Source organism: Aotus nancymaae, unplaced genomic scaffold (assembly GCF_030222135.1).
Source record: "Aotus nancymaae isolate 86718 unplaced genomic scaffold, 86718_ANA_hifiasm-v0.15.2.pri h1tg000111l, whole genome shotgun sequence".
Taxonomy (NCBI): Eukaryota; Metazoa; Chordata; class Mammalia; order Primates; family Aotidae; genus Aotus; species Aotus nancymaae.
The window spans coordinates 533,388-560,807 of NW_026988526.1; the positions used below are offsets into that span (position 1 = coordinate 533,388).

A 27,420-nucleotide genomic window follows, 5' to 3' on the forward strand; every position below is an offset into this window, starting at 1 on the left:
TGGAGGCTCTAGGGCAGGGTCCTTCCTGTCGCCTCTGGCAGAGCTCTCCTTTTTTGATGCTGCTTCCCTGCCTCTTAGCCTGGTTGTATCATCATGGTTTTCCTACAAAGGGTCTCGAGATCTCACCGGCCATCCTGCACAGAGTCTGCGTCTTTATGCAGAAGGCGCCTGAACTCATTCTCTCTGCGTTCACGGTCCTGTGTGTTGAGGTCTCAGCTCTGCCGGAAACAGCAGAGATCACGCTTCAACAGACAGGACTGTGAACGCAGAGAGAATGAGCTCTCGGGCCGAGCTCAGACCTCAATACACAGGACCGTGAACGCAGAGAGAATGAGCTCTCGGGCCGAGCTCAGACCTCAACACACAGGACTGTCAACACAGAGAGAATGAGCTCTCGGGCCGAGCTCAGATCTCAACACACAGGACCGTCAACGCAGAGAGAATGAGCTCTCGGGCAGAGCTCAGACCTCAACACACAGCATACTGAGCGTCTAAGTCGTATCATTTAGATGATATCTTGTTTCCCAGGCTGGAGTGCAATGCTGCGATCTCGGCTCACCGCAACCTCCGCCTCCCAAGTTGAAACGATCTTCCTGCCTCGGCCTCTCGAGTAGCTGGCATTACATGCATGTGCCACCACGCCTGGCTAATTTTGTATTTTGAGTAGTGACAGGGTTTCACCATGTTGGCGATTAAAGTGATGACTAAGCTATCCCCTTAGATACGTGAATATCCCAGTGAAGAAAGTCCACATTTCTCATCCTTTTGTACCAAGGAAGGCCCCTTGTCGAGTGGGCCCATGACATCGAATTCCTGGTTATCTGTAAAGGAACAGCAGAAATCCACGCATTCTGGTTTTCTATAAAGGAAAATCACCATCTGTGGTGACAAACACATTCCCAGAGCATGACTGATTCCTTTTTTCAAAAGAGGTCAAACAATACATTTATTATTTTCATTTAAATTACTTAACAGGGCAAACTTACCCATCTGAGAAAAATCAACCAGTCACGGAAGAGGCACGTTCTCCCGCAATGAGCTTAAATTCCATCCCGGAATCACAGCTGATTGTGATTCCAAGGTACAGGTGTGCCAGGAGCGAACGTTGGATTTGAGTAGTCAGTGGGATTTTGTCATTTAGGGGAATGGCTAATAAGCCAACCAGTGGTCATCAGCCTCACACGTAAGGAGTGCAGGCTCGTAGGGTACACACAGAACTCTCTTGAAAGCATTGCAAATGTTTGATTTCTCCATGTTGAACTTTGAGAATGCAACACCTATCTCCCTAACACCAGAGAAAGGAACAAGCCTTCCTTGCCTGGCTGGTGATTAAGACTGAGCGTCTATGCCAAGGACGTACCCTCTGGCTGTGTGAGGCTTTCAGAAGTATCAGACGATGTAGACATTTCCTGTGGTTGCTGTAAGAACTGACTACCAATTTGTTGGAGACTTAAAACAAGAGAGGTTTGCTCTCTTCCCGTTCTGGGGACCAGAAGTCTGAAGCCAAGATGCAGAAGGGCCGAGATCACTCTGAGGAGGGGAAGGGAGAAGCCTTCCTGTGTCTCACAGCTCCTGGTGGCTCCAGGGCTTGCTTGGCTTGTGGGTGCATCACTCGAGTCTCTGCGTCCGTCGTATGAACATCTCGCCTTCTGTACTCAAATCTCCCTCATCTCCGTCTGCTCGTCTCTGATAAGAACCCACGTGATTACATCGCGTTCACTGGGATGATCCACAATGAACCATCTTAAAATTCTTAATTATATCTGCAAACATTGTTTTTCAAATAAAGGAATATTGACAGGTTCGGAGGGTTAGGGCGTGAGCATGTCTTTTGGAGGGCTACCATTTGATCCATTATAGAGTCAACAGAGGAAACCCCTAACCCTGCTCCATGACTCACCTTATGCCAGGGCATCATGAAGAAAGGTGTTAACGTTCCTGGTGAGTGGAGTGCAGGTGAGTTCCTGTAGATTCAGGAGGGGTCAAGAAGAGATGTCCACCCAGGCAGGTGCTACTGGACTGTGCCTGAATAAACAAAGGGGACAGCACTTTACGTTGAATATGATTCTTATTATTATTCCAGTATCATGCACTGACGTGAGTGGGCAGCAGGAGAGCCAGTGCTAGGCTCCTTGGTGACCACTGTCGGGGTCCTGCCCCTGTCCCTTGTCTACAGAATCTCATCCCTGTCCTTGTCCCCGTCTATAGAATCCCACAGTGACCACTGTCTAAATCCTGTCCTTGTCCCCATCTATAGAATCCCACAGTGACCACTGTCCAAATCCTGTCCTCGTTCCCATCTACAGCATCCCACGGTGACCACTGTCCAAATCCTGTCCTCGTCCCTGTCTACAGAATCCCACGGTGACCACTGTCCAAATCCTGTCCTCGTCCCCCTCTACAGAATCCCACGGTGACCAGTGTCCAAATCCTGTCCTCATCCCCTGTCTATAGAATTCCACGGTGACCACTGTCCAAATCCTGTCCTCGTCCCCATCTATAGAATCCCACGGTGACAACTGTCCAAATCCTGTCCTCATCCCGTCTACAGAATCCCATGGTGACTAGTGTCCAAATCCTGTCCTCGTCCCCATCTACAGAATCCCACGGTGACCACTGTCCAAATCCTGTCCTCGTCCCCTGTCTACAGAATCCCATGGTGACCACTGTCCAAATCCTGTCCTCGTCCCCGGTCTACAGAATCCCATGCCACCTTCCGGACCTCTCCTTGTCTCATGTTCTAGTGAATCTCACATCGTTCCCCCATCCGTGCCCTATTTTTGCTGCTGTGAACATAATCCCCTGGTGACAGTGCCCAGGCCTTCCCTTCGTTCCTGCCCTTCCGAATCTCCCCCCGTAGCTGTGCAGTGGTTTACACTGTCAGATGTGACAGTGGCACGCTTCACCTGTGACGGAGCCAGCCTTGAGTGACGCTGACCAGATGGTGCTGCTGGCCACGTGCAGCTGGTCCTACAGGGTGTCGTGAGCGAGACTCACACCTCTCCCTAGGTCTGACACCTGTGAATCACAGCTGGATCTCTGGAAAAAAACCAGTGAGCATGGGAACAAAATGGAAGAGAAGACCTCATATACCGGTAGGTGTCATGGAGGATATTGTGGCCTCTTCAAAGAGGTCCCCTCTCCTGGAACTTTTGCTCTCTCTTTCCTCCCTGGAGGTTGGGCTGGCCCGGAATTCCACCCCCTTAATGACATGGTGGGTGTTTCTGGGGCCACCCCCATCTTGAAGCCATTGAGGATGCACCAGGAGTCACCTCATTGTACAACCAGGGCGTCGTAAGCCTTCGTGAGATTGCAGGAGTTTTAGAAGCCCCTGCTTGCTTCAGAACCAGGAGCAAAGAGCAGACACTGTCTTTGCTATGGGCCCTCCAGTTTTCTGGAAGTTGTAGTTAACACAGCAAGATAAACGGCACATGTACGTTGGAAGATTTAATGCTTTAAGGCACCTGTGACCATCGGGCACTTTGGAATTGCAAGGTTTACGGCTGAATGGCTGAGGACCACCTCTGGGGGTCACTTCCCCGCCGCCGGCCCCACCCGACCCCACAATGTTTCCTTGGCTTCTTGAAGTCCTGCAGAAGTTCAGGCAGCTGTCTCAAAACCAGAGGCAGAGCCCCACCCCCATGGGCAGGTGGGCGTGAGAAAGACAAACAGCACGGTCTTCACAGACCCACCAGCCAGTGGGAGGGGCAGCGTGCTTCTGAGGGCCGCAGCTATCCTGACACAGGGTATCTCAAGGTCACATCGAGGATGCCCGTCATCTCACAGCTCTTAGACCAGAGCTGCTGCTGCAGTTTCTGGTCATAGGTGACGGGGAGGGACCTGATCTCTCTCTCGTTGTATAGGTAACGGCCTCCAACTCCTTCCAGCTCTGGGGTGACTGCTGCGTAGACGGAGGTCCGTGCTCCTTCATCGGGGGTCTGTGGGAAGAAGAAGAGGAGTAACATGAGTCAAATTTCAAATGCCCATTGACGATGGACTGGACAGGTAAAACGTGGCACATATACACCATGGAATACTATGCAGCCATGAAAAAGGATGAGTTCGTGTCCTTTGTAGGGACATGGATGAATCTGGAAACCATCATTCTCAGTCAACTGACACAAGAACAGAAAACCAAACACCGCATGTTCTCACTCATAGGCGGGAGCTGAACAATGAGAACACACGGACACAGGGAGGGGAGCATCACACTCCAGGGTCTCTTGGGGGGGCTATGGGAGGTACAGCATGGGGTGGGGAGGTTGGAGAGGGATAACATGGGGAGAAATGCCAGATATAGGTGATGGGGGGATGGAGGCAGCAAACCACCTTGCTATGTATGTACCTATGCAACAATCCTGCATGATCTGCATATGTACCCCAGAACCTAAAATAAAATAAAATAAAAAGAAACCAAAATTTCTGAGCAGGAAACAGGATTCTCAGGACTCCCGGGGATGCTTCAGGGAGAGGTGGAATATACTTATGACCTGCACTGAGAAACGTGCAGAGAAAGTGAGGCTGGGTAACGCGCCTGAGCCCCGGCTTCCCTGCTGCTGGGTTTCTTTGGAACAGGCACCGAGAATAACACTCCCAAGTGGTTTGCATTCCAATGATGGGTTAATGCGTCTCACTATCTCACTAGGCAGACGCATGTTCAAATCCCTGGTGTGTCTTTAACTCACCCACTCTTTATTGGACTGAGGTGCCTATTAATTGACTACAAGCAGATGAGCGAGCACGCTGCTTCCGTATCTAATAAACAATATTTAGCAATTAAACTTCCCGACATCAAAAAACATTCTTGGTTTCCATTCAGCAAGGTATGCCACAACGGAGAACTGAGGCGTTTGTGGTCTGTGATCATAGGCTTCCTGGAAAACAGACGTTCAAAAAGGAACTTGAGAGGCAGAATTAGATGTTTCACAGACTGGGGATTTTACCCTTGTGGCAGGCGTCAATCTTGGAACCACCACACCCCGGTTTTCTGCAGTGGGAGTTGGCCTCTGATTATGGTTAGTGGGATGGAAGAAATGGGGGACTCTCAGAGGAGTTAGAAGCGGTGGAATATGAGAGCCTTCACGGTTAGGACACAGTAGTCCAGAAACCATACAGCGCCCTCTTAACGTCTTACTGTCATGATGAAGACGTTTCAGGAGCCTATCTCTTGTAATCAGCTTCTGGGAATCCGGTCAACATATCCGCCATGGGAGAACAGACAGAAGTCACCACCTGTGAACCAGGAGGCACGTCCCTGCCGGACACGGAATCTGCCATGCCTTGATCTTGAACTCTCAGCCTGCAGAACTGTGAACCATCAGTGTGTGCTGTTTGTAGACTGCCCAGGCCATGCTGTTTTGTGATGGCCACGCAAGCAGACTACGACATTTGAAGTCCAGAGTTTATCCTGGGGTCTCACCGCATAGGTATGACTGATTCAGTCATTGTCCACATTATCAGATTCAACCTCCAGTCCCTCTTTCCTCTGGAGGTCAGGCTGGCCCCAAATTCCACTCCCCCAATGACATGGTTGGTGTTTCTGGTGGCCAGCCCCAGCTTGAAGACATTTAGGAAGCAGCAGGAGTCACCTCATTGTACAAGCAGGGCATTGCTGGCCTTCCTGAAATTGCAAGTTTTAGAAGCTCCTCCTTCTTACAGAACCACGAATAAAGAGCAGATACTGCCTTGGTTATGTTCCCTGGAGTGCGGTGGCCTCTGAGACCCACTGACTTCAGAAATCCTGTTGCTCTCAGTTCACTGCCTCCTGGTGTTGGCTGGAGCGGCTAGCATGGCACAGAAAGCCATCATAGAGATTGCAGTGTGCCCCCAGCCTGTCCTCCGGGTTTGAAGCAATGGGAACAGGAAGGCTGGACCCCAGCAGACGGACAGAGCTACTGAACTCCTGTGATTGTTTCTCACTGACTCTTGCCTCTGCTCTTCTGCTGCGTAAAAGGCGATGGACCGAGCTAGATGATAACCTCCTGTCTGGAAATCGCCTCGGGGTGCCTGGGGGTTTTCTGCAAAAGCCCAAGTGTCCTGGGGTATTTGGAGTCTGATACGGTTGGCTATGTCTGCACCAAACCTCATCTTGAATCGGAGCTCCCAAAATTCCAATGTGTCTTTTTTCTTTCTTTAGAGACGGGGTGTCACTCTGTTGCCCAGGCTGGCATGCAGTGGCTATTCACAGGCGCGATCCCGGTACTGATCAGCACGGGTGGTTTGACCTGCTCCGTTTCCAACCGGGGCCGGTTCACCCCTCCTTAGGCAACCTGGTGGTCCCCCCTCCCAGGAGGTCACCATATTGATGCCAAACTTAGTGCAGACACCCGATCGGCATAGCGCACTACAGCGCAGAACTCCTGGGCTCAAGCGATCCTCCCACCTCAGCCTCCTGAGTAGCTGGGACTACAGGCATGCGTCGCCGCGCCCGACGATCTGATGGCTTTATAAAGGGGAGCTCCCCTTCACACACTGTCTCTTGCTGGCCGCCTTGTAAGACGTGGCTTTGCTGCTCCTTTGCCTTCTGCCATGATTACGAGGCGTCCCCAGCCACATGGAACTGCGCGTCCATTAAACCTCTTTCACTTGATAACTTACGCAGTCATGGACACATCTTTATTAGAAGCATGAAAACAGATAAACACAGAGATTGTATCTGAAAACATCTCAAGTTGCGCGTGGTGGCTCACGCCTGTAATCCCAGCACTTTGGGAGGCCGAGGAGGGTGGATCACGAGGTCAAGGGATCGAGACCATCTTGTCCAACACGGAGAAACCCCGTCTCCACTATAAACACAAAAATTAGCTGGCAGTGGTGGCAGAATCTGGTCACCATCTATGAATCAGGAAGCAGGTCCCTGAGAGACGTGGAATCTTCCATTCCTTGATCTTGAACTCCCAGTCTGCAGAATGGTCAGCAGTCAACGTCTGTTGTTTGCAGGCTGTAGTCCCAGCTACTCAGGAGGCTGAGGCAGGAGAATTGCTTGAACCCTGCAGGCGGGGGTTGCAGTGAGCTGAGATCGCACCACTGCACTCCAGGCTGGGTGAGAGAGCAAGACTCCGTCTCCAAAAAAAAAAAAGAAAAGAAGAAAAAAAGAAAACACCTCAGGGGCAGATGCGGGAACCCATGGCTTGGGTCTTGCAGTGTCCTATCTTGCCCTGGGCATCTAAAGACCAAAAGTAGAGGTGAAAAGGTTAAAAAGAGGAAGGGAAGAAGGAAAGAACAGAGGAGGAGGCAAGAAAGAGGGAAGGCGGGGGCCGACCGAAGCCAACCACGGTGTCTGAAGGTCTTTGTCCGGGGCAGCCTTCAATGCAGGAAGAGGTTTTATCCATCTGCTTAGTGCTTCTCTCTTTGCGGCTAAGTTCTGCCCCCACAGCCAGGATTCTTCTTCCTTCCTCATCACTTCTGGGGGCCGGTCCACTTCCACACAGGCAGGGTCGGCAGGCACCGCGGCTCTGAGTCCAGCATGGCGCACTTTCCCACACTGCTGCTCTGGACACAGTGATCGGAGAGGCGGGATGGAGGCCACCCTGCGTCCCCAGGGGAGACCACGGCTCCGGGTGCACAGCACTCAGCGTTTACGCTTCACACGGCTGCCTGAGACGCTCACCCGCCTCATTTGATATTTAGTGCTGTGCCTTCTTTGCAAACAGATCCTTCAATCAGCTCCTGGAGCAAGTTTGTGTTGTAGTCTGCCATCGTTCATAACGAGGATCCAGGGGCTCCTGCCCCAAATACCTCACCTGAGCTTTGACCATGTGGTACGATGCCTCCATCGAGAGAGACCCGTGTCCTCCAGATGCAGCTGTAACCGCGCCTGACTTCCCCAGCACTGTCTATATTGTGGAACACACTGGGCAGTCTCTGAAGGGAGGATTCCTCCTTGTGACTCCCCTGTGGGCTGCGTCTGGGGAGCTTCGGTTTCCACCATATTTTGAAAACTCCTCTTATCTGAATAAGAGTTCTTGGGCTATGGATATTCAACTGTGGCATGAGTACATCCATTTAAGGGGACAAGATACCACCTGCAGTGTGTTGAAAATGAGCGTGGGATTTCCAGACGACAGCGCATTGTGCTGAAAATGTTGCTATTTCTGGGGGCACAGAGGGGATGACTTCATGAAGTTCTATTTGAGGATTTTTTTTCTGTAAGAAATTCACACACACACACACATTCACGTGCACATCCTCACTTACATGCTGACATGCAAACATACATTCATATGCACTCACATGCTCACATGCACAGAAATACATATTCACACATATATGGATGCAGAGTCATGCATATGCACTCACTTGCACATTCATACTCACACTCATTCACATGCATACATTCATTCATGTGCACACGTGCTCACATGCACACTCATCACATGCTCACACATTCACATGAACACACATTCACATGCACACATGCTCATGCTCATTCACATGCACACATCCACATATGGTCACATATACTCACACATTCATGTGCATACATACATGCACACACATTCACATGCACACACTCATCTGCACACATGCTCATATACACTCATTCACACACACATTCATCTTCACACATGCTCACACTCATTCACATGCAGACATGCTGACATTCACATGCACACTCCACATGCACACATGCTCATTCACATTCACACACACTCATTCACATGCACACATGCTCATGTTCATTCATATGCACACATCCACATGCTCACACTCATTCACATGCACACACATTCATTCACAGGCACACATGCTTACACATTGACATGCACTCATTCACATGCACACATCCACATGCACAGATGCTCACATACACTCATTCACATGCACACATTCACATGCGTACACACTCACATGCACACATGTTTATGCTCATTCACATGCACACATCCACATGCACAGATGCTCATGTTCACATGCAAACACACAGATGCACACATTCATATGCACACATTCATATACATACATGCCCACACCTGCATCTCAGACTTCCAGCCTCCAGGACTGTGGGAGAACCAGTGTCTGCTGTCTAAGCTGCCCAGTGTACAGTATTCTGAGACAGCAGCCTGAAATGGACTAACACGTCTCACAAGAGGAGGAGGTGAGACACACACACGCAGCAGGACGACCCTGTGAGGATGCAGGAAGAAGCTGGCATCTACAAGCTAAGGAGAGAGGCCTCAGGAGGAACCGGCCCTGCCCACAGCCTCCAGGACTGTGGGAGAATCAGAGTCTGTTGCTTCTAAGTCACCCAGTCTATGGTATTCTGTGATAGGAGCCTGAAATGGACTCAGACATCCCATAAGAAGACGAGGTGAGGACACAGACACACGGGGGAAGATGGCTTCTGCAAGCCCAGGAGAGAGGCCTCAGGAGGAGCTAACCCTGCCCACACCTGGATCTCAGACTTCTGACCTCCAGGACTGTGGGAGAACCAATGTCTGTTGTTTCTAAGCCACCCAGTCTATGGGACTTCATGTTGGTGGCCCTGGCAGACTGAGACAAAGCCCAGGTGACTTCTAGTCTGCTGTGATAGGCACAGGCTGCTGTGTGCTTATGTCAAGAAAACCTCTTTACCAGGAAACAGGCAATTATCCCCACACGTATCCGCTACCTCCAGAGTCAGGGAGGGGAGATATTTCAGGTGCACGAGCGATTACTGGGGTTCCCCTCCACAGTCATCTCAGTTTCCTGTTGCTTCCACAGCTCACTCCGTCTGCCACATGAGTCTATTGCAAGCAAGCCCTCCCTGTTCAGGGGACTGTTCACGAATGCCAGGTTCCTGCCAGAGATGCCATGTTCTGCAAAGCAGACCTTGGAGCAGCATAGACCTTCGCGACATTTTTCCCCCAAGAAAACACCCAGACTGGCCGGGTGCGGCAGCTCACGCCTGTCCTCCCAGCACTTTGGGAGGTCGAGGTGGGCGGATCACCTGAGGTCAGGAGTTCGAGACCAGCCTGGCCAACATGGTGAATCCCCGTCTTTACTAAAAGTACAAAAATTAGCTGGGCATGGTGGCGGGCACCTGTAGTCCCAGCTACTCAGGAGGCTGAGGCAGGAGAGTTGCTTGAACCTGGGAGGTGGAGCTTATAGCTTGTAGCGAACCCCAAGAATGAAGAAGTCAGACAGTTCCAGCTGAGTGGGGCTCAGTGTTGCTCTCCTGAGAGTCTGCCCCAGCATCCGTCCGCCTAATATTATTTATTTATTGTACTTTAGGTTCTGGGGTACATGTGCAGATCATGCAGGATTGTTGCATAGGTACACACATGGCAAAGTGGTTTGCTGCCTGCATTCCCCCATCACCCACGTCTGGTATTTCTCCCCGTGTTATCCCTCCCCCCCTCCCCATCCCATGCTGTCCCTCCCCTAGCCCCCCAACTGTCCACAGTGTGTGATGCTCCCCTCCTTGTGTTCACATGTTCTAATTGTTCAACATTTGCCTATGACTGATAACATGCGGTGTTTGGTTTTCTGTTCTTGTGTCAGACGGGCAAAAGCTGGAAGCATTCCCTTTGAAATCTGGCACAAGGACGCTGTCTCTCACCACTCCTATTCAATAGGAAGGTCTAGCCAGAGCAATCAGGCAAGAAAAAGAAATAAAGGGAATTCAACTAGGAAAAGAAGCAGCCAAATTGTCTCTATTTGCAGACATGATTGTATATTTAGAAGACCCCATCGTCTCAGCCCAAAATCTCCTGAAACTGATAAGCAACTTCAGCAAAGTCTCAGGACAGAAAATCAATGTGCAGAAATTTGCAATCCGCCAAGTACTTATTGAAAGGGCTCGTGTTAACTATGAACGTCCACTAGATGGTCACTTGAGGTGGGCTGCTGAGGCACCTGTGACCTTGTCCACACTCAAATTGCATTCTCAGGAGGCTGCTTTCAGTGTTCCACACGCTCCACTCCCCGTCCTGCTTTCAGAGTCCGGGAGCTTCACACCCATGCACAAATAACACACACACAGTGCCTCAGTAACCTCCCAGGCCCTGGCCTCAAATGCCACGTACGTAAGCTTCAAGACGTTGCCTTGCGCACCCCACACCCAGGAGGCGGAAGTCGCAATGAGCCGAGATCACGCCACTGCAGTCCAGCCTGGGCGACAAAGTGAGACTGTGTTAAAAAAAGAAAAGAAGAAAAGCACCCAGACGTGCAGACATGGCTGCAGTTTATGCTAAGGCAGCACAAGCGCTGTGGCAGAAAGGGGAAGCAGGAAAGTGTCTCCCGTTGGCCTCAGAGTCACTTCTGCTGGGGAGGTTTTTTAATTGTACTTTAAGTTCCAGGGCACGTGTGCAGACCTTGCAGGATTCTTGCACGGTGGTTTGCTGTCTCCATCCCTCCAGGACTGAATGTACGCAACTCTTGGCGTCTCACAAGTGAAAACTTAGAGCTTAAAAAAACTAATATGTTGCCGGGCGAGGTAGCTCATGCCTGTCACCTCAGCGCTTTGGGAGGCCGAGGCAGGTGGATAACCTGAGGTCAGGAGTTTGAGACCATGGCCAACATGGTGAAACCGCATCTCTGCTAAACATAGAAAAATCAGCTGGGTGTGGTGGTGTGTGGCTGTAATCCCAGCTACTCGGGAGGCTGAGGGAGGAGAATCGCCTGCACTCGGGGGGCAGAGGTTGCAGTGAGCTGAGATCGCACCACTGCAGTCCAGCCTGGGCGACAGAGCGAGACTCCGTCTCAAAACAACAACAAACAAACAAACAAGAGAAAAACCCCGCTCAGACCATGGAAGCAATTTCTTGTGTTAGGGCAGCACAGAGAGCGTGACAGGGAGCGGAGGCAGCAAAGTGTCTCCCATCATCCTCAGAGTCACTTTGGTTAGAGGGTGATGTGAGCTCTGGGACTTGTCTCACAGCTGCCGCAGAATAAGGATTGGAGTCAGCCTTCCTCCTGCTGGCAAGGCAGGCCTCGGTCTGCCCTGCAAAGGCAGCCCCTTTCCTTCCTGACATCATGAAAATGTCTCTCCAGAAAGTGCAGCTGGAGCACACTGCACCTGCACCCCAGCCAGCCCTGCGCCCACAACTGTCCCTGCCAGCCCGTGCTGAGAACCAGGCAGGGAGGGGACGGACGTGTCTGCACAGAATCCTGCACCTGCTGGGAGCAACTCAGCGTCATGGGCTACGGGCTGGGTCAGAGAGCAAGAAAAAAGAGAAGGAAGGAAGAAAGGAGAGAGAAAGGAAAGAGACAAGAAAGGAGAGTGGGGAAGGAGAGAAGGAGGGAGAAGAAAGAGAGGGAAAGAGAAAAGAGAGAGAGGCAGGAGGAAGGGAGGAAGGAAGGGATGAAAAGAAGAGGCCGCGGGCAGTGGCTCATGACTGCAGCTCCAGCACTTTGGGAGGCCGAGGAGGGCGGATCGCGAGGTCAGGAGATCGAGACCATCCTGTCCAACACGGTGAAACCCGTCTCTGCCGAAATACAAAAAACCAGCCGGGCATGGTGGTGCGCACCTGTAGTCCTAGGTACTCTGGAGTCTGAAGCAGGAGAATCGCTTGAACCTGGGATGTTGAGGTTGCAGTGACTCGAGATCCCAGTTCTGTGATTTCCATGGCGTTTCCACCGTGTAGCAAGAATTGATGCAGGTGACATCACCTCTGAGCTGCAGAGAACCTGCCTCCTCCTCTCCCTCTGTCACTCCTTTCTTCCTCCTCTTCCTCTCTCTTCTTCTCTCTTCTTCCTCCATCTTTTCTCCTTCTCCCTCTTCCTCCTCCTTCTCCTTTCTCATCTTATTCTTTTTCTTCTTCCTCCTCCATCTTCTCCTCCTCTCTTCCCCTTATTCTGTATTCCTCTCTCTATCCCTCTCTCCCTTCTTCTCTCCTCCTCTTTCTTTTTTTCTCCTGTTCTTTTCTTTATTCCTTTTTCCTCCTCCTCCATCTACTCGTCCTCCTCCTTCACTTCTTCCTTCTCCACCACCTTTTTCTCTTTCTATCCCTCTCTTCCGGTTCTCCTTCTCTTCCTCCTCCAAACTTCCCCCTTCCCTCCCTCCTCCTCCTCCTCCTCTCTCTCTGCCCCTCTACCATTAATTTCCGGTAGAATCCAGACTCTCCCAAAAAACTAGACAAGTTTCACACTCTGCTCTTCTGTTTCTCCAAGTGTTACTCTGAATCTAAATGACTCTTGTTCAGTTGTGTGAGTCTGGGGAGTCCTGAGTGAACTTTTATTCACTTGTTTAAAAAACAGCGATACCAACGTCACCTAAAGCAACACAACCTCCTTCAGGACTTCTATGGAGAACTCATATGGAGTTACTGAGGGCGAACTTCCTCCTCTTCTCCTCTTTCTTTTCAGACGGAGTCTCGCTCCCTCACCAGGCTGGAGTGCAATGGCACAATCTCGGCTCACTGCGACCTCCACCTCCCGGGTTCAAGCGATTCTCCTGCCTCAGCCTCCTGAGTAGCTGGGAGTATAGGCACCCACCACCACACCCAGCTAATTTTTGTATTTTTAGTAGAGACAGAGTTTCACCATGTTGGCCAGGATGGTCTTGGTCTCTTGACCTCGTGATCCACACGCCCCAACCTCCCAAAGTGCTGGGATTACAGGTGTGAGCCGCTGCACCCGGCCAAGAGACCTTTTCTCCCCATGCCCAGAACTGGGCTCCGTCCCCTGCAGTCCTGGGTTCAGGGTTCCTCACACTTAGCACACAAGAGAATCAGCCAGAGGTCTTGTGAAAACAGCTGCACCCCTGGCGTTCCCGACTTGGCAGGTGTTAGGAGGTCTGAGAATCTGCATTTCCAATGAGCTCCCAGAGGCTGCTGGTCTCAGAGGCCACGCTGGGAGTGTCACTAATTCTGGCTTCCTATACAGCTCTGGAAACCATATCTCATGGGCAAAAGTCAGCGTGTACCTGTTTTTGTACAGGCTATTAGCTAAGAATGGTTTTTATATTCTTAAAGTGCGTTAAAAAATTTAAAGACAGGTCGGGTGCGGTAGCTCAAGCCTGTAATCCCAGCACTTTGGGAGGCCGAGGCGGGTGGATCACCTGAGGTTAGGAGTTTGAGACCAGCCTGGCCAACATGGGGAACTCTGTCTCTACTAAAAATACAAAAAAAAAAAAAAAAAAAAAAATTAGCTGGGTGTGGTGGCAGGTACTTGTAATCCCACCTACCTGGGAGGCTGAAGCAGGAGAATCACTTCAGCACACAGCCCTGATCCATGCACACAGCTAGATCCATGCACACAGCTAGATCCATGCACAGGCATTCAGCACCTCCTTCCCTGCCTTCCTCCATGCACACAGCCCTGACCCATGCAAAAACCTGTATCTCATCCAAGCTCGCATCCCTGATCCATGCACACAGCTGGCTCCATGCACACTCATTCAGCACCTCCCTCCCAGCCTTCCTTCATGCACACAGCCCTGATCCATGCACACAGAGAGACAATTGCTTGAACCCGGGAGGCAGAGGTTGCGGTGAGCCGAGGTTGTGCCAGTACACTCCAGCCTCGGCAACAAGAGTGAAACTCTGTCTCCAAAAAAAAAAAAAAAGATTCCTCAAGGATCTAGAACTAGAAATACCGTTTGACCCAGCAATTCCATAACTGGGTATATACACAAAGGATTATAAATCGTTCTGTTATAAAGACACATGCACACGTATGCTTATTGTGGGACTGTTTACAATAGCAAAGACTTGAAACCAACCCAAATGCTCACAGATGATAGACTGGACAAAGAAAATGTGGCACATACACACCATGGAATACTATGCAGCCATGAAAAAGGATGAGTTCATGTCCTCTGCAGGGACACGGATGAAGCTGGAAGCCATCCTTCTCAGCAAACTGACACAAGAACAGAAAATCAAACACTGCATGTTCTCACTCATAGGTGGGAGCTGAACAAAGAGAACACAGGAACGCAGGGAGGGGAGCATCACACACTGGGGTCTGTTGGGGGGTGGAGGGCTAGGGGAGGGATAGCAGGGGGTGGGGGGCTACGGGACGGATAGCAGGGGGTGGGGGGATAGGGGAGGGATAGCAGGGGGTGGGGGGATAGGGGAGGGATAGCAGGGGGTGGGGGGATAGGGGAGGGATAGCAGGGGGTTGGGGGGCTAGGGGAGGGATAGCAGGGGTGGGGAGCTGGGGAGGGATAGCAGGGGGTGGGGGTCTAGGGGAGGGATAGCAGGGGGTGGGGGGATGGGGAGGGATAGCAGGGGGTGGGGGCTAGGGGAGGGATAGCAGGGGGTGGGGGTCTAGGGGAGGGATAGCAGGGGGTGAGGGGATAGGGGAGGGAGAGCAGGGGGTGGGGGGATAGGGGAGGGAGAGCATTAGGAGAAATACCTAATGTAGATGATGGGGTGATGGATGCAGCAAACCACCATGGCACGTGTATACCTGTGTAACAATCCAGCACGCTCTGCACATCTACCCCAGAACTTAAAAGTATAATAAATAAATTTTTTTAGAAAAATAAAGAAGTATGCCAAAGAGACTAGAGGCCGCCCACAAAGACTAAAACACTCCCTATCCAGCCAAGCTCTTGTCTAGACCAAGGAGCTGCCGGTTCCCTGCAGAATTTAATGACCCGCCCCGCCACTCCGCAGCTGTGATTGATAGGCGCTGTCTTCCACAGGTTCTCAGAATGATGGAGTGCGCTTCCTGGGTGGGGGCTTCTGCAGGGAAATGAAAGCTGCCTTGTGAATACACAACGCGGTCCTGTAAATCATGCTCCCCGTGGCTTAAATAACACATCCTGCTTTATCTACAGCTTTAAAAAACAATGACAATCGTAAGCGACTGGCAAGAGGACAGAAGGTGTATAAATGTGAGCTCAATTCCAAGAATGCAGTGTGTTCCCTTTTTTAAAAAAAACGTTTATTATACTTTAAGTTCTGGGGTGCATGTGCAGAGTGTGCAGGATTGTTACACAGGTATACACGTGCCATGGTGCTTTTCTGCATCCATCCCCACATCATCTACATTAGGTATTTCTCCTAATGTTCTCCGTCCCCAATCCCCCCACCCCTGCTCTCCCTCCCCAATCCCCCTACCCCCCAGGCCCCAGTGTGTGATGCTCCCCTCCCTGTGTCCGTGTGTTCTCATTGTTCAACTCCCACTTATGAGTGAGAACATGCGGTGTTTGGTTTTCTGTTCTCGTGTCCATTTGCTGAGAATGATGGTTTCCAGCTTCATCCATGTCCCTGCAAAGGACATGAACTCATCCTTTTTTATGGCTGCCTAGTATTCCATGGTGTCTGTGTGCCACGTTTTCTTTATCCAGTCTGTTATTGATGGGCATTTGGGTTCGTTCCAAGTCTTTGCTATGGTGAATAGTGTCGCAATAAACACACATGTGCATGTGTTCAAAGGAAAGGGAATCTTTGAAGTGCCAGATGCCCGCTGGGGTTCCGGGGAGACGGTGCAGAAACGTAGTATAATCTGCGTAAAGCCACTCTTCAGTCCTATGGGAACCATTTCAACTTCTTTCAGTGCAGTGAATGTTAAATGCTCACCCACATATTGCCAGCTCTTGGGGCAAAGGAAGACACTCTTAGAAATAACCCATGCTGCCTTGCAGCTTCCCACAGGCATGGGCACTGGGTGGATGGTCACGCACAAGTGCAGGAAAGAAACAAGATGAAACACGTGCAAAATAGCACAGAAGATGGAGTTTCAAGCACACTAAATAGAGCCAGAAGCAATGCAGTCAGACAGAGGAATGAATGGCTCCTAATTACATAATTACATAGGGCTTTACAGCCGTGAAAGTGCTTTCCCATAGATTCTGTCAGCAGTGCTCACAACAATCTTACGTGATATTATTATCCCGAATTAACAAATTAGAAAAATGAGAGGCATGGCAGGGAAGGAGTGGAGAAGGCAGTAGCTGCAGGAAACAGCCACATCCTGGTTCTTTAGGGACACTATCCTCATCATCACCCTTCGTTCTCTGCTCTGGTATCATGAGCCCTGGTCCATGCACACGGCTGTGTCCATGAGCATGCATTCAGCACCTCCCTCCCTGCCTCCACCCATGGACACAGCCCTGATCCACGCACACAGCTAGGCCCAAGTACATGCATTCAGCACCTCCCTCCCTGCCTCCACCCATGCACACAGCCCTGATCCACGCACACAGCTAGGCCCATGCACATGCATTCAGCACCTCCCTCCCTGCCTCCACCCATGCACACAGCGCTGATCCATGCACACAGCTAGGCTCATGCACATGCATTCAGCACCTCCCTCCCTGCCTTCTTCCATGCACACAGCCCTGATCCATGCACACAGCTGGCTCCATGGACATGCATTCAGCACCTCCCTCCCTGCCTCCACCCACGCACACAGCTCTGATCCCTGCACACAGCTGTATCCATGTACATGCAATCAGCACCTCCCTCCCTGCCTTCACTCACCCACACAGCTCTGATCCCTGCACACAGCTGTATCCATGTACATGCAATCAGCACCTCCCTCCCTGCCTTCACTCACCCACACAGCTCTGATCCCTGCACACAGCTGTATCCATGTACATGCTTTCTGCACCTCCCTCCCTGCCTTCACCCATGCACACAGCTCTGATCCATGCACACAGCTGTATCCATGTATGTGCAATCAGCACCTCCCTCCCTGCCTTCACTCACCTACACAGCTCTGATCCCTGCACACAGCTGTATCCATGTACATGCAATCAGCACCTCCCTCCCTGCCTTCACTCACCCACACAGCTCTGATCCCTGCACACAGCTGTATCCATGTACATGCAATCAGCACCTCCCTCCCTGCCTTCACTCACCCACACAGCTCTGATCCCTGCACACAGCTGTATCCATGTACATGCTTTCTGCACCTCCCTCCCTGCCTTCACCCATGCACACAGCTCTGATCCATGCACACAGCTGTATCCATGTATGTGCAATCAGCACCTCCCTCCCTGCCTTCACTCACCTACACAGCTCTGATCCCTGCACACAGCTGTATCCATGTACATGCAATCAGCACCTCCCTCCCTGCCTTCTTCCATGCACACAGCCCTGATCCATGCACACAGCTGTATCCATGTACATGCAATCAGCACCTCCCTCCCTGCCTTCACTCACCCACACAGCTCTGATCCCTGCACACAGCTGTATCCATGTACATGCATTCTGCACCTCCCTCCCTGCCTTCACCCATGCACACAGCTCTGATCCCTGCACACAGCTGTATCCATGTATGTGCAATCAGCACCTCCCTCCCTGCCTTCACTCACCCACACAGCTCTGATCCCTGCACACAGCTGTATCCATGTACATGCAATCAGCACCTCCCTCCCTGCCTTCACCCATGCACACAGCTCTGATCCCTGCACACAGCTGTATCCATGTACATGCTTTCTGCACCTCCCTCCCTGCCTTCACTCACGCACACAGCTCTGATCCCTGCACACAGCTGTATCCATGTACATGCAATCAGCACCTCCCTCCCTGCCTTCACTCACCCACACAGCCCTGATCCCTGCACACAGCTGGCTCCATGGACATGCATTCTGCACCTCCCTCCCTGCCTTCACTCACCCACACAGCTCTGATCCCTGCACACAGCTGTATCCATGTACATGCAATCAGCACCTCCCTCCCTGCCTTCACTCACCCACACAGCTCTGATCCCTGCACACAGCTGTATCCATGTACATGCTTTCTGCACCTCCCTCCCTGCCTCCATCTTTGAAGCTGTAGTCTCCATCCCCATTCTCCACTCATTTGCAGATTCACATTCATGGTAGCACTGTGGGCATATCTAAGTAGAGACCCCTCAAAGTCAACCTTCCCCAAGTCCCCACTGGGGCATTTCCCCATTCCTCCATGTCTTGGACAGACACTATCACTCCTTCAAATGACCTGAATCAGAAACCTCAAACTCTCTACCCCTTTCCATATCCAACCAGTCAGGCCCACTTTAGGCTTTGCAAAAATGGTCTCCTCCTCTTCCAGTGCACCGCCTCCAGCCCCAAAGGACCAGTGAAACCATGCCCTTAGCCAAGACTCACGTCAAGGGAGTGCATGCATGTACTGGGGCTGTGTAACAAGCCAGCACACGCTCGGTGGGTTAAAACAGCACACGTGTGTCCTCTTAAAGTCTAGAGGTTAGAAATAAAAAACTGGATGTCACAGGGGTGAAACTGTGGTGTCAGCAGGGCCGGTTCCTTCTGGAGGCTTCCAGGAAAAACCCTTTTCCTTGCCTTGCCCAGCCTCCAGGGGCTGTTCCTGTTGGCGCCTGGCCTCTTACTGCATCTTGAAAGCCAGGAGCCATGTCACCTCAGATTCTGACTTCTCTTTCTATGGCTCTGATTTTCCTGTCTCCTACTTATGATGAGAGTGCATGATGTCCCCATCCCAAGATCTCCAATTCAAGCAAATCTGCAAAGTCCCCAGTTACCAAATGGGTATAATGTAAACTGTTTGGATGGTGGTTACATTGAAAGCCCAGACAACATCACCACACCACACAGCCACGTAGCCAGCCTGCACTTGTGCCCCGAAATCTACTTTTAAAAACTCCCTTTGCCAAGGAAGTTCCCTGTTCACAAACTGTGGGGATTAGGACGTGGACATCTCTGGGGCCATTATTCTGTCTCCCACATGGGGATTAGGATGAGGACATCTTTGGGGCCATTATTCTGTCTGCCAAGTGGGGATTAGGATGAGGACATCTTTGGGGCCATTATTCTGTCTCCCACGTGGGGATCAGGACGTGGACATCTTTGGGGCCATTATTCTGTCTCCCACATGGGGATTAGGACGTGGACATCTTTGGGGCCATTATTCTGTCTCCCACATGGGGATTAGGACGTGGACATCTTTGGGAGCCATTATTCCCTCTGTCACATGGGTATTAGGATGTGGATATCTTTGGGGCCATTATTCTGTCTGCCACATGGGATCAGGATGTGGACATCTTTGGGGCCATTATTCTGTCTCCCATATGGGGATTCAGACGTGGACATCTTTGGGGTCATTATTCTGTCTGTCACATGGGAATTAGGACATGAACATCTTTGGGGACATTATTCTGTCTAGAACATGGAGATTAGGATGTGGACATCTTTAGAATACACGATTCGGTCTATCTCCTGGGTCTGCCTCCTGTACTAGACCACTTCATCTGAATTCCAGTTTCTTAGAAGAGATCAGTGAATCACATTACCATGATCAGAAGTAGACCCATTATCAATAAATAAATAAGCCAGCTGGTGAGATGACCTCTACTAAAAATACAAAAATTAGCTGATCGTGATGGTATGCTCCTGTAATCCCAACTACTCAAAAGGCAGAGGTTGCAGTGAGCTGAGATTTTCCCATTGCACTACAGCCTGGGCAACAGAGCAAGACTGTCTCCAAAAAGAAAAAAAAAATAGGGACAGAAAGACTTGTGCATCACACAGATTCTCCCCAGGGTTCACTAGGCAGGTCCTCCGAGTCTTTTTATTTTATTTTCTTGTTGAGATGGGGTTTCATCTTTGTTGCCCAGGATGGAGTGCAATGGCACAGTCTCGGCTCACTGCAACCTCCGCCTCACCAGTTCAAGCGATTCTCCTGCCTCAGCCTCCTGAGTAGCTGGGATTAGAGGCACCTGCCATCATGCCTGGCTAATTTTTTGTATTTTTAGTAGAGACGGGGTTTCATCACGTTGGCCAGGCTGGTCTCGAACTCCTGATCTCAAGTGATCCACCCACCTTGGCCTCCCAAAGTGCTGGGATTAATGGCATGAGACACCGTGCCTGGCTAGTCTTCCAAGTGTTAATATACAATGCATGCATGCATACACACTAGGAAATAATACATATACAGCAGTACAGAATTATCTTTATAAAGACAGCATCATAGCTACCACTGCTACATAGACTTTTCTTTAAAATTCTTACATGATTTTTATTTCATTTCCATGCTAATGCATATTCTTCTGCTTTATAATTTTCAAGTTTCCATAACGTTTTCTCTTACATAAAGGCACTATGACTCAATGCCCCGTTGTTGTTTTTAATCCAAATTTGCAGATGATGATCAAAGGATTAAAGAATGATTCATGAGGCTAGAATTCCACTTTGATTGTTGAATATTTAGAAAAAAAATAAAATCAAGGCCAACGATGGTGGCGCATGCCTGTAACCCCCGCACTCTGGGAGGCCGAGGTGGGAGAATCGCTTGAAGCCCGGATTTCGAGGCTTCAGCAAGTGACTGAGTCGTAATCCCAGCACATGAGAGCATCCTGAGTGAAGAGTGAGATCTCGTCTGTATAAAAAAATACGCTGCAGCCGGGGATACAGAGTGAGACCTAGCCTAGAACAAATTTAAAAGAAAAAAGAAAGGCAATGCTGTCCTCAGATACTGAAGTCATTCTGAGGAATTCACGGGATTTTATAAGGACTGGATGTGTGCAAGTGTCAGTGTTTTGTTAGTGAAAACAGTGCTTAAAAGAACTAATACTTCGTCAGGCACAGTGGCTCACACCTGTAATCTCAGCACTTCAGGAGGTGGAGGGAGGTGGATCACCTGCGGTCAGGAGTTCAAGACCAGCCTGGTCAACGTGGTGAAACCCTGTCTCTACTAAAAATACAAAAATCAGCCAGGCATGGTTGCACATGCCTGTAGTCCCAGGTACTCAGGAGGCTGAGGCAGGAGAATCGCTTGAACCCAGGATGTGGAGGCTGCAGTGCACTGAGATTGCGCCACTGCACTCCAGCCTGGAAAACAAGAGTGAAACTTCGTCTCAAGAAAACCCCAAAAAAACTAATATTTTGAAATTTGTTTGCTTGAGGAATTAGAGATTCAAAGAAAAATTGGTAAGAAAGCAAACTGCAAAATAAGTGAGGTAATTAATCCCTTAGAAAAGTCCAGGCTGGCGGCGGACAGCTGATTTCATAAGAGCACAGCCAGGCAGTCCAATGGGAAGAAAAGGGAATTTGTAGCCACGGTCATCAATTCCAAACCTTGATGAAGCAGTTATGTAAAGAGAAAAGCAGTCTAAACTGACTCACAAAGAGGTGGAAAACTTCAACAAAGCAATACACGTTCAAGAAATGTGGAAAGCTGAGTGAGGATCGCTCTTCCGAAAATTCCCCGGCCCACGCGGTTTCGAAGGCGAACCGTGGCAGTGTTTCAAAAGCACACACTTTTAAAAATGATAATTAGATGGTTCTGCAATGTAATGGGAAAAACAGAAAAACTTCTCAAGTTTCTTTCTTTTCTTTTGTAAACAAATCATTAAAACTTCTGTATCCCAGCTTGAGATAGACAGGAAAGAAAGTAAATCCATAGCTCCCAGATAAGTATCACTGCAAAACACCTCAATGGGGACGGGCACAGTGACTCTTGACTGTCATCCTAGCACTTTGGGAGACCGAGGTTGGCAGGTCGCTTGAGGTCAGGAGTTCAAGACCAGCCTGGCCAATGTGGTGAAACCCTGTCTTTACTAAAAATACAAAAACTAGCCAGGCATGGTGGGACACGCCTGTAATCCCAGCTACTCGAGAGGCTGAGGCAGGAGAATTGCTTGAACCCAGGAGGCGGAGGTTGCAGTGAGCTGAGACAGCGCCACTGCATCCCAGCCTGAGTGACAAGAGCAAAACTCTGTCAAAGAAGGAAGGAAGGAAGGGAGGGAGGGAGGGAGGGAGGGATGAAGGGAGGGAGGAAAAAGAAAGGAAGGAAGAAGGGAAGAAAGGAAGGAGGGAAGGAAGGGAGGAAAAAGAAAGGAAGGAAGGAAGGAGGGAAGGAAGGGAAAAGAGAGGAGACGAGGAGGGCAGGGGACCGGAGGGGAAGGGAGAAGAGAAGAGAAGGGGAGGGGAGGGGTGGGGAGGGGAGGGGAGGGGAAGGCAAAAAAGAAGAGAAGAGAAAGGGGAGGGGAGGCGAGGGCAGGGGAGGGGAGGGGAGGGGAGAAAAGAAAGGAGAAAAGAAAAAAGAAAAGAAAGCTTGAATTCAGGAGGTGGAGGTTGCAGTGAGCCAAGATCACGCCACTGCACTCCAGCCTGGATGACAGAGCAAGACTCCATCTCAAAATCAAACAGACAAAAGAAGGACATCCAAAAAACTGAAGGGAATAGCTGGGGTATGAGTCATTGCCCTGCGTAAGAAGATAACGTATCAGGACAACAAAGATCACTGCAGAAATGTGGGCCGTTCAGTTGTTGGGTCTTAAAACACCAACACCCCAAAGTCTGGTGCTTTGTCCTTCTCGACTGAAGGACAAGGCTTACTGCCCGGGCTGGAGTGCAGTGGCACAACCTCGGCTCACTGCAACCTCCACCTCGCTGGTTCCAGTGATTCTCCTGCCTCGGCTTCCCGAGTAGCTGGGATTGCATACACCCACCACCACATCTGGCTAATTTTTTGTATGTTTAGTAGAAATGGGGTTTCAACATCTCTCTGACCTCCCCCTCTGTGGGAATTCACTCAGGGTGGTGGCAAAAATATTAAGAGCCGTGACAGTTTGCAAATGCCGTGGCGACGTCAGGTCTAAAAACACAGGAGGGAAGACTGGCGTCTGTCAACAGCTGCGTACAAATGCCTCAGAAACCACTGTCTGTTCTGTGGGTTCAACCGCATCTGTCACGGGTCACTGTACATTCTTCCAACCCCATTCACTTCCCTTAAAAACCATTTACTGTTCCCTTAAATTCACCCCAATTCCCCACTCCCTGTCCCCTAAAAAGAAGAGTACATACCCCCCAGTGTGACAGGGCGATCCCTCTGTCTTTCTCCTCCATGTATGAGAATACATTTTCATGACCTTTCCTTTATTCATCGTGGAATAAGGGAAACTGTATTTTGTGAGTTGATTTTTCGGCAAACCTTTGGAGGGCAAAGGGGGGCATTTTTCTGTTGGCCCCTACCACAGCGTCGCCAAAGGTCTCCAGCTCCCAAGAAGATTCATTTATGGCCACTACAGCGTGACAGACGGTCACCCACTGAGCTTGCAGACAGTCAGGGTTTTGGGGTGAGAATGCACAAATAAATCCCTGAATCTATGCAGCCAGCACCCCACACACGCTGCCTGGAAGTGGCTGTGTCAGAGGTGTGTGAGCCAGAGTGACTCCGTCTTCAGTAGGGGCTGGGTAAACTGAGGCTGAGTCCTACTGGGCTCCGTTCCCAGATGGTGAAGGCATTCTAAGGCACAGGATGAGACAGGAGCTGGGCACAAGGTTCAGGCAATAAAGACCTTGCTGAGAAAACAGCCTGCAGTAACGGAGCCGGCCAGAACCCAGCAGAACCAAGATTGCGACAACAGGGACCTCCGGTCATCCTCACTGCTGCGCTCTCACCAGAGCCGTGACAGTTTGCAAATGCTGTGGCGACGTCAGGAAGCCCCCTGTATGGTCTAAAAACGGGAGGCACGACGAACCCACCCCTTGTGTAGCATTTCATCAAGGAACAACCATAAACATGGGCAACCAGCTGCCCTTGGGGCTGCTCTGTCCCTGGAATCACCATTCTTTATTCACTTATTTTATCTCTTTTTTTTTTTGAGACCGAGTCTTGCTCTGTCACCCAGACTCAAGTGCAGTGATGCGATCTCAGCTCACTGCAACCTCTACCTCCCGGGTTCAAGCAATTCTCTGCCTCGGCCTCCTGAACAGCTGGGCTTACAGGCACCTGCCACCACGCCTGGCTAATTTTTGTATTTTTAGCAGAGAAGGGGTTTCGCCATGCTGGCCAGGCTGGTCTTGAACTCCCGACCTCATCATCCACCCACCTTCGCCTCCCAAAGTGCTGGGATGACAGGCATGAGCCACCACGCCTCGCCTATTATTTTCTTGATAAACTTGCTTTCATTTTGCACTGCAGACTCCTCTGAATTATTTCTTGCATGAGATCCAAGAACCCTCTCTTGGGGTCTGCATGGGGAGCTCCTGTTTCCTGTAAACAGCTTCAGGTGTAGCCGTGAAAGCACAGAAGCTGAAGCGCCTTACCTTGAAAAGCAGCCAGCCGAGAAGCTTCTTCACCAGACGTGTACCCCAGAACACATGTCTGTAGAGGTCCGTGTCGACCACGCCGGGGTCCACAACGTTGGCCGTCACGTGGCTCCCCGCAGCCGCCAGCAGCCGCTGCAGGTGGTAGGTGAAGAGGACGAGGGCCAGCTTGCTCTGGGCGTAGGCTCCGTGGGGTGAGTAGCACGCCCTTCAGGGCAAACAGGACAAGGTGTAAGAGGCTGACGGCATTCACGCCTGAATGCTTCATCCTGACGGCACCCGTGGCTTCGGCCACGTCTACGGGCAGCCACCTCCCCTGGACCCGTGTGTGATCGCACAGGCTGTTGGCCAGTTTTGCAACGCATGTGGATTTTTCTAGTTCATCTATTACAAACGCATCCCTTAATTGTATCGGGGTCAGAGATGTTAAATTATGTTACTAATTTTTTTTTTTGAGACTTACTCTGTCCACCCAGTCATGAATAATCCACCCCTTGTTTAGCATATCATCAGGAAATAACCATAAAAATGGGCAAGCAGCAGCCCTTGGGGCTGCTCTGACTACAGAGCAACCATTCTTTATTCCTTTTTTTTTATTCTATTTTTTTGAGACGGAGTCTCGTTCTGTCGCCCAGGCTGGAGTGCAGTGGCGTGATCTTGGCTTACTGGAACCTCCTCCTCCCAGATTCAAGCAATTCTCCTGCCGCAGCCTCCTGAGTAGCTGGGATTACAGGCACGCGCCACCACCCCCAGCTAATTTTTGTATTTTTAGTAGAGACAGGGTTTCACTACGTTAGCCAGGCTAGTCTCGAACTCCTGACCTCATGATCTGCCTGCCTCAGCCTGCCAGAGATGTTAAATTATTTTAGTTTTTTTTTTTTTTTTTTTGAGACAGAGTCTCGCTCTGTCACCCAAGCTGGAGTGCAGTGGCATGACCTTGGTTCACTGCAACCTCTGCTTCCAGTGTTCAAGCGATTCTCTTGCCTCAGCCTCCAGAGTACCTGGGATTACAGGCGTGTGCCACCACATCCAGCTAATTTTTGTATTTTTAGTAGAGCCGGGGTTTCACCAGGTTAGCTAGGCTGGTCTTGAACTCCAGACTTCGTGATCTACCTGCCTCAGCCTCCCAAAGTTCTGGGATTGCAGGCATGAGCCACCGTGCCCGGCCAGAGATGTTAATTTGTGTTATTATTTTTTTTTTGAGACAGAATCTCACTCTGTTGCCCAGGCTGCAGTGCAAAGGTGCAATCTTGGCTCACCGCAACCTCCGCCTCCTGTGTTCAAGCAATTCTCTTCCCTCAGCCTCATGAGTAGCTGGGAGTACAGGCACTCGCCACCACGCCAGACTGATTTTTGTATTTTTAGTAGACGTGAGGTTTCACCAGGTTACCCAGGCTGGTCTCGAACTCCTGACCTCAGGGGATCTGACTTTGACCTCCCAAAGTGCTGGGGTTACAGGCATGAGCAACAGTGCCAGGACTACGTTACGAATTTTTGAAAGGGGATTTTAAATTTTTTAAATATTTGAAGTTCTAATTATTATCAATATACAATAATTGTACACATTTACATGGCACATGTGATATAAATTTTGTTGTTTTCAAGACAGCGTCTCCCCCTTGCCCAGGCAGGAGTATAGTGCTGCAGTCATAGCTCACTGTAGCCTCAAACTCTGGGGCTCAAGTGATCTTCCTGCCTCAGCCTCCAGGTCAGCTGGGAAAACAGGTGCGTATCACCACGCCCGGCTAATTTTAATTTTTTTGTAGAGATGGGGTCTAGTTTATGTTAACCCGGCTGGCCTTGAACTCCTGGCCTCAAGTGATTCTCAGGCCTGTATTCCCAGCACTTTGGGAGGCCAAGGCAGGAGGACCCATTGACCTCAGAAGTTTGAGACCAGCTTGGGCAGCATAGCAAGACCCCATCTCTACAAAAAATTATTTTAAAAATTAGCTGGGTGTGGGAGCAAGTATTTGTGGTCCCGGTTCCTGCGGATGGTGAGGTAAGAGGACTGCTTGAGCCCACAAGATCGGCGCGGCAGTGAGCCAGGTTCACTGCACGGCCCTCGAGCCTGGGCAACAGAGTGAAACCCTGATTCCAAAAGGAGAAAAACAGAACAAGACTTGTCTCCGGCCCCAAGTCCAGGAGACAGATCTGAGCCTGACCTCTGTGTTTTTGCTCTCCAGCCTTGCAATAAAAGAAATATCGGAAAAAAAGAAACTCTTTCTGAAAAGCCGGTGCCTCGGTCTTCGCCCCTGTGGACATGAAGCAGGAAGCCCATTTGCTTAATAAAAGGAACAGCAGTTTTTCTTTTTTCCCTTAAAGTTGATTTTCTCTGATATTAACGTAGCTCATCAGTTTTTTTGGGGGCGGGGATTGATGTGCCCTCCTGGCTGTTTTTCCCTTATCCTTTCAACCTCAATCATTATTTTTTATAATATGAGAAAAATCATGGATGTGATTCACCCGATCAAGCATTCGACACATTTCAGCGCAAATGCATATGCGGTTGGATGCCACACGTGACTGGTCCTCCC

General features: G+C 50.3%; 1 protein-coding gene across 2 annotated transcripts in view; it reads right to left on the minus strand.

The window, feature by feature from the left end:
• DHRSX (dehydrogenase/reductase X-linked) overlaps positions 1–27,420 on the minus strand; it is a 219,145-nt gene that overhangs the window by 8,756 nt on the left and 182,969 nt on the right. The window contains exons 6-8 of one of the 2 annotated variants that reach the window (XM_064370950.1): positions 24,887–25,094; positions 2,907–3,938; positions 987–2,025 (exon numbers count right to left, since the gene is read on the minus strand). In XM_064370950.1, coding sequence (XP_064227020.1) covers positions 3,732–3,938; positions 24,887–25,094 — 415 coding nt within the window. In that variant the 3' untranslated portion in view covers positions 987–2,025; positions 2,907–3,731. Of the gene's footprint in view, positions 1–986; positions 2,026–2,906; positions 3,939–24,886; positions 25,095–27,420 lie in introns of those variants that run through there. The other variant, XM_064370951.1, reaches the window with a different exon arrangement.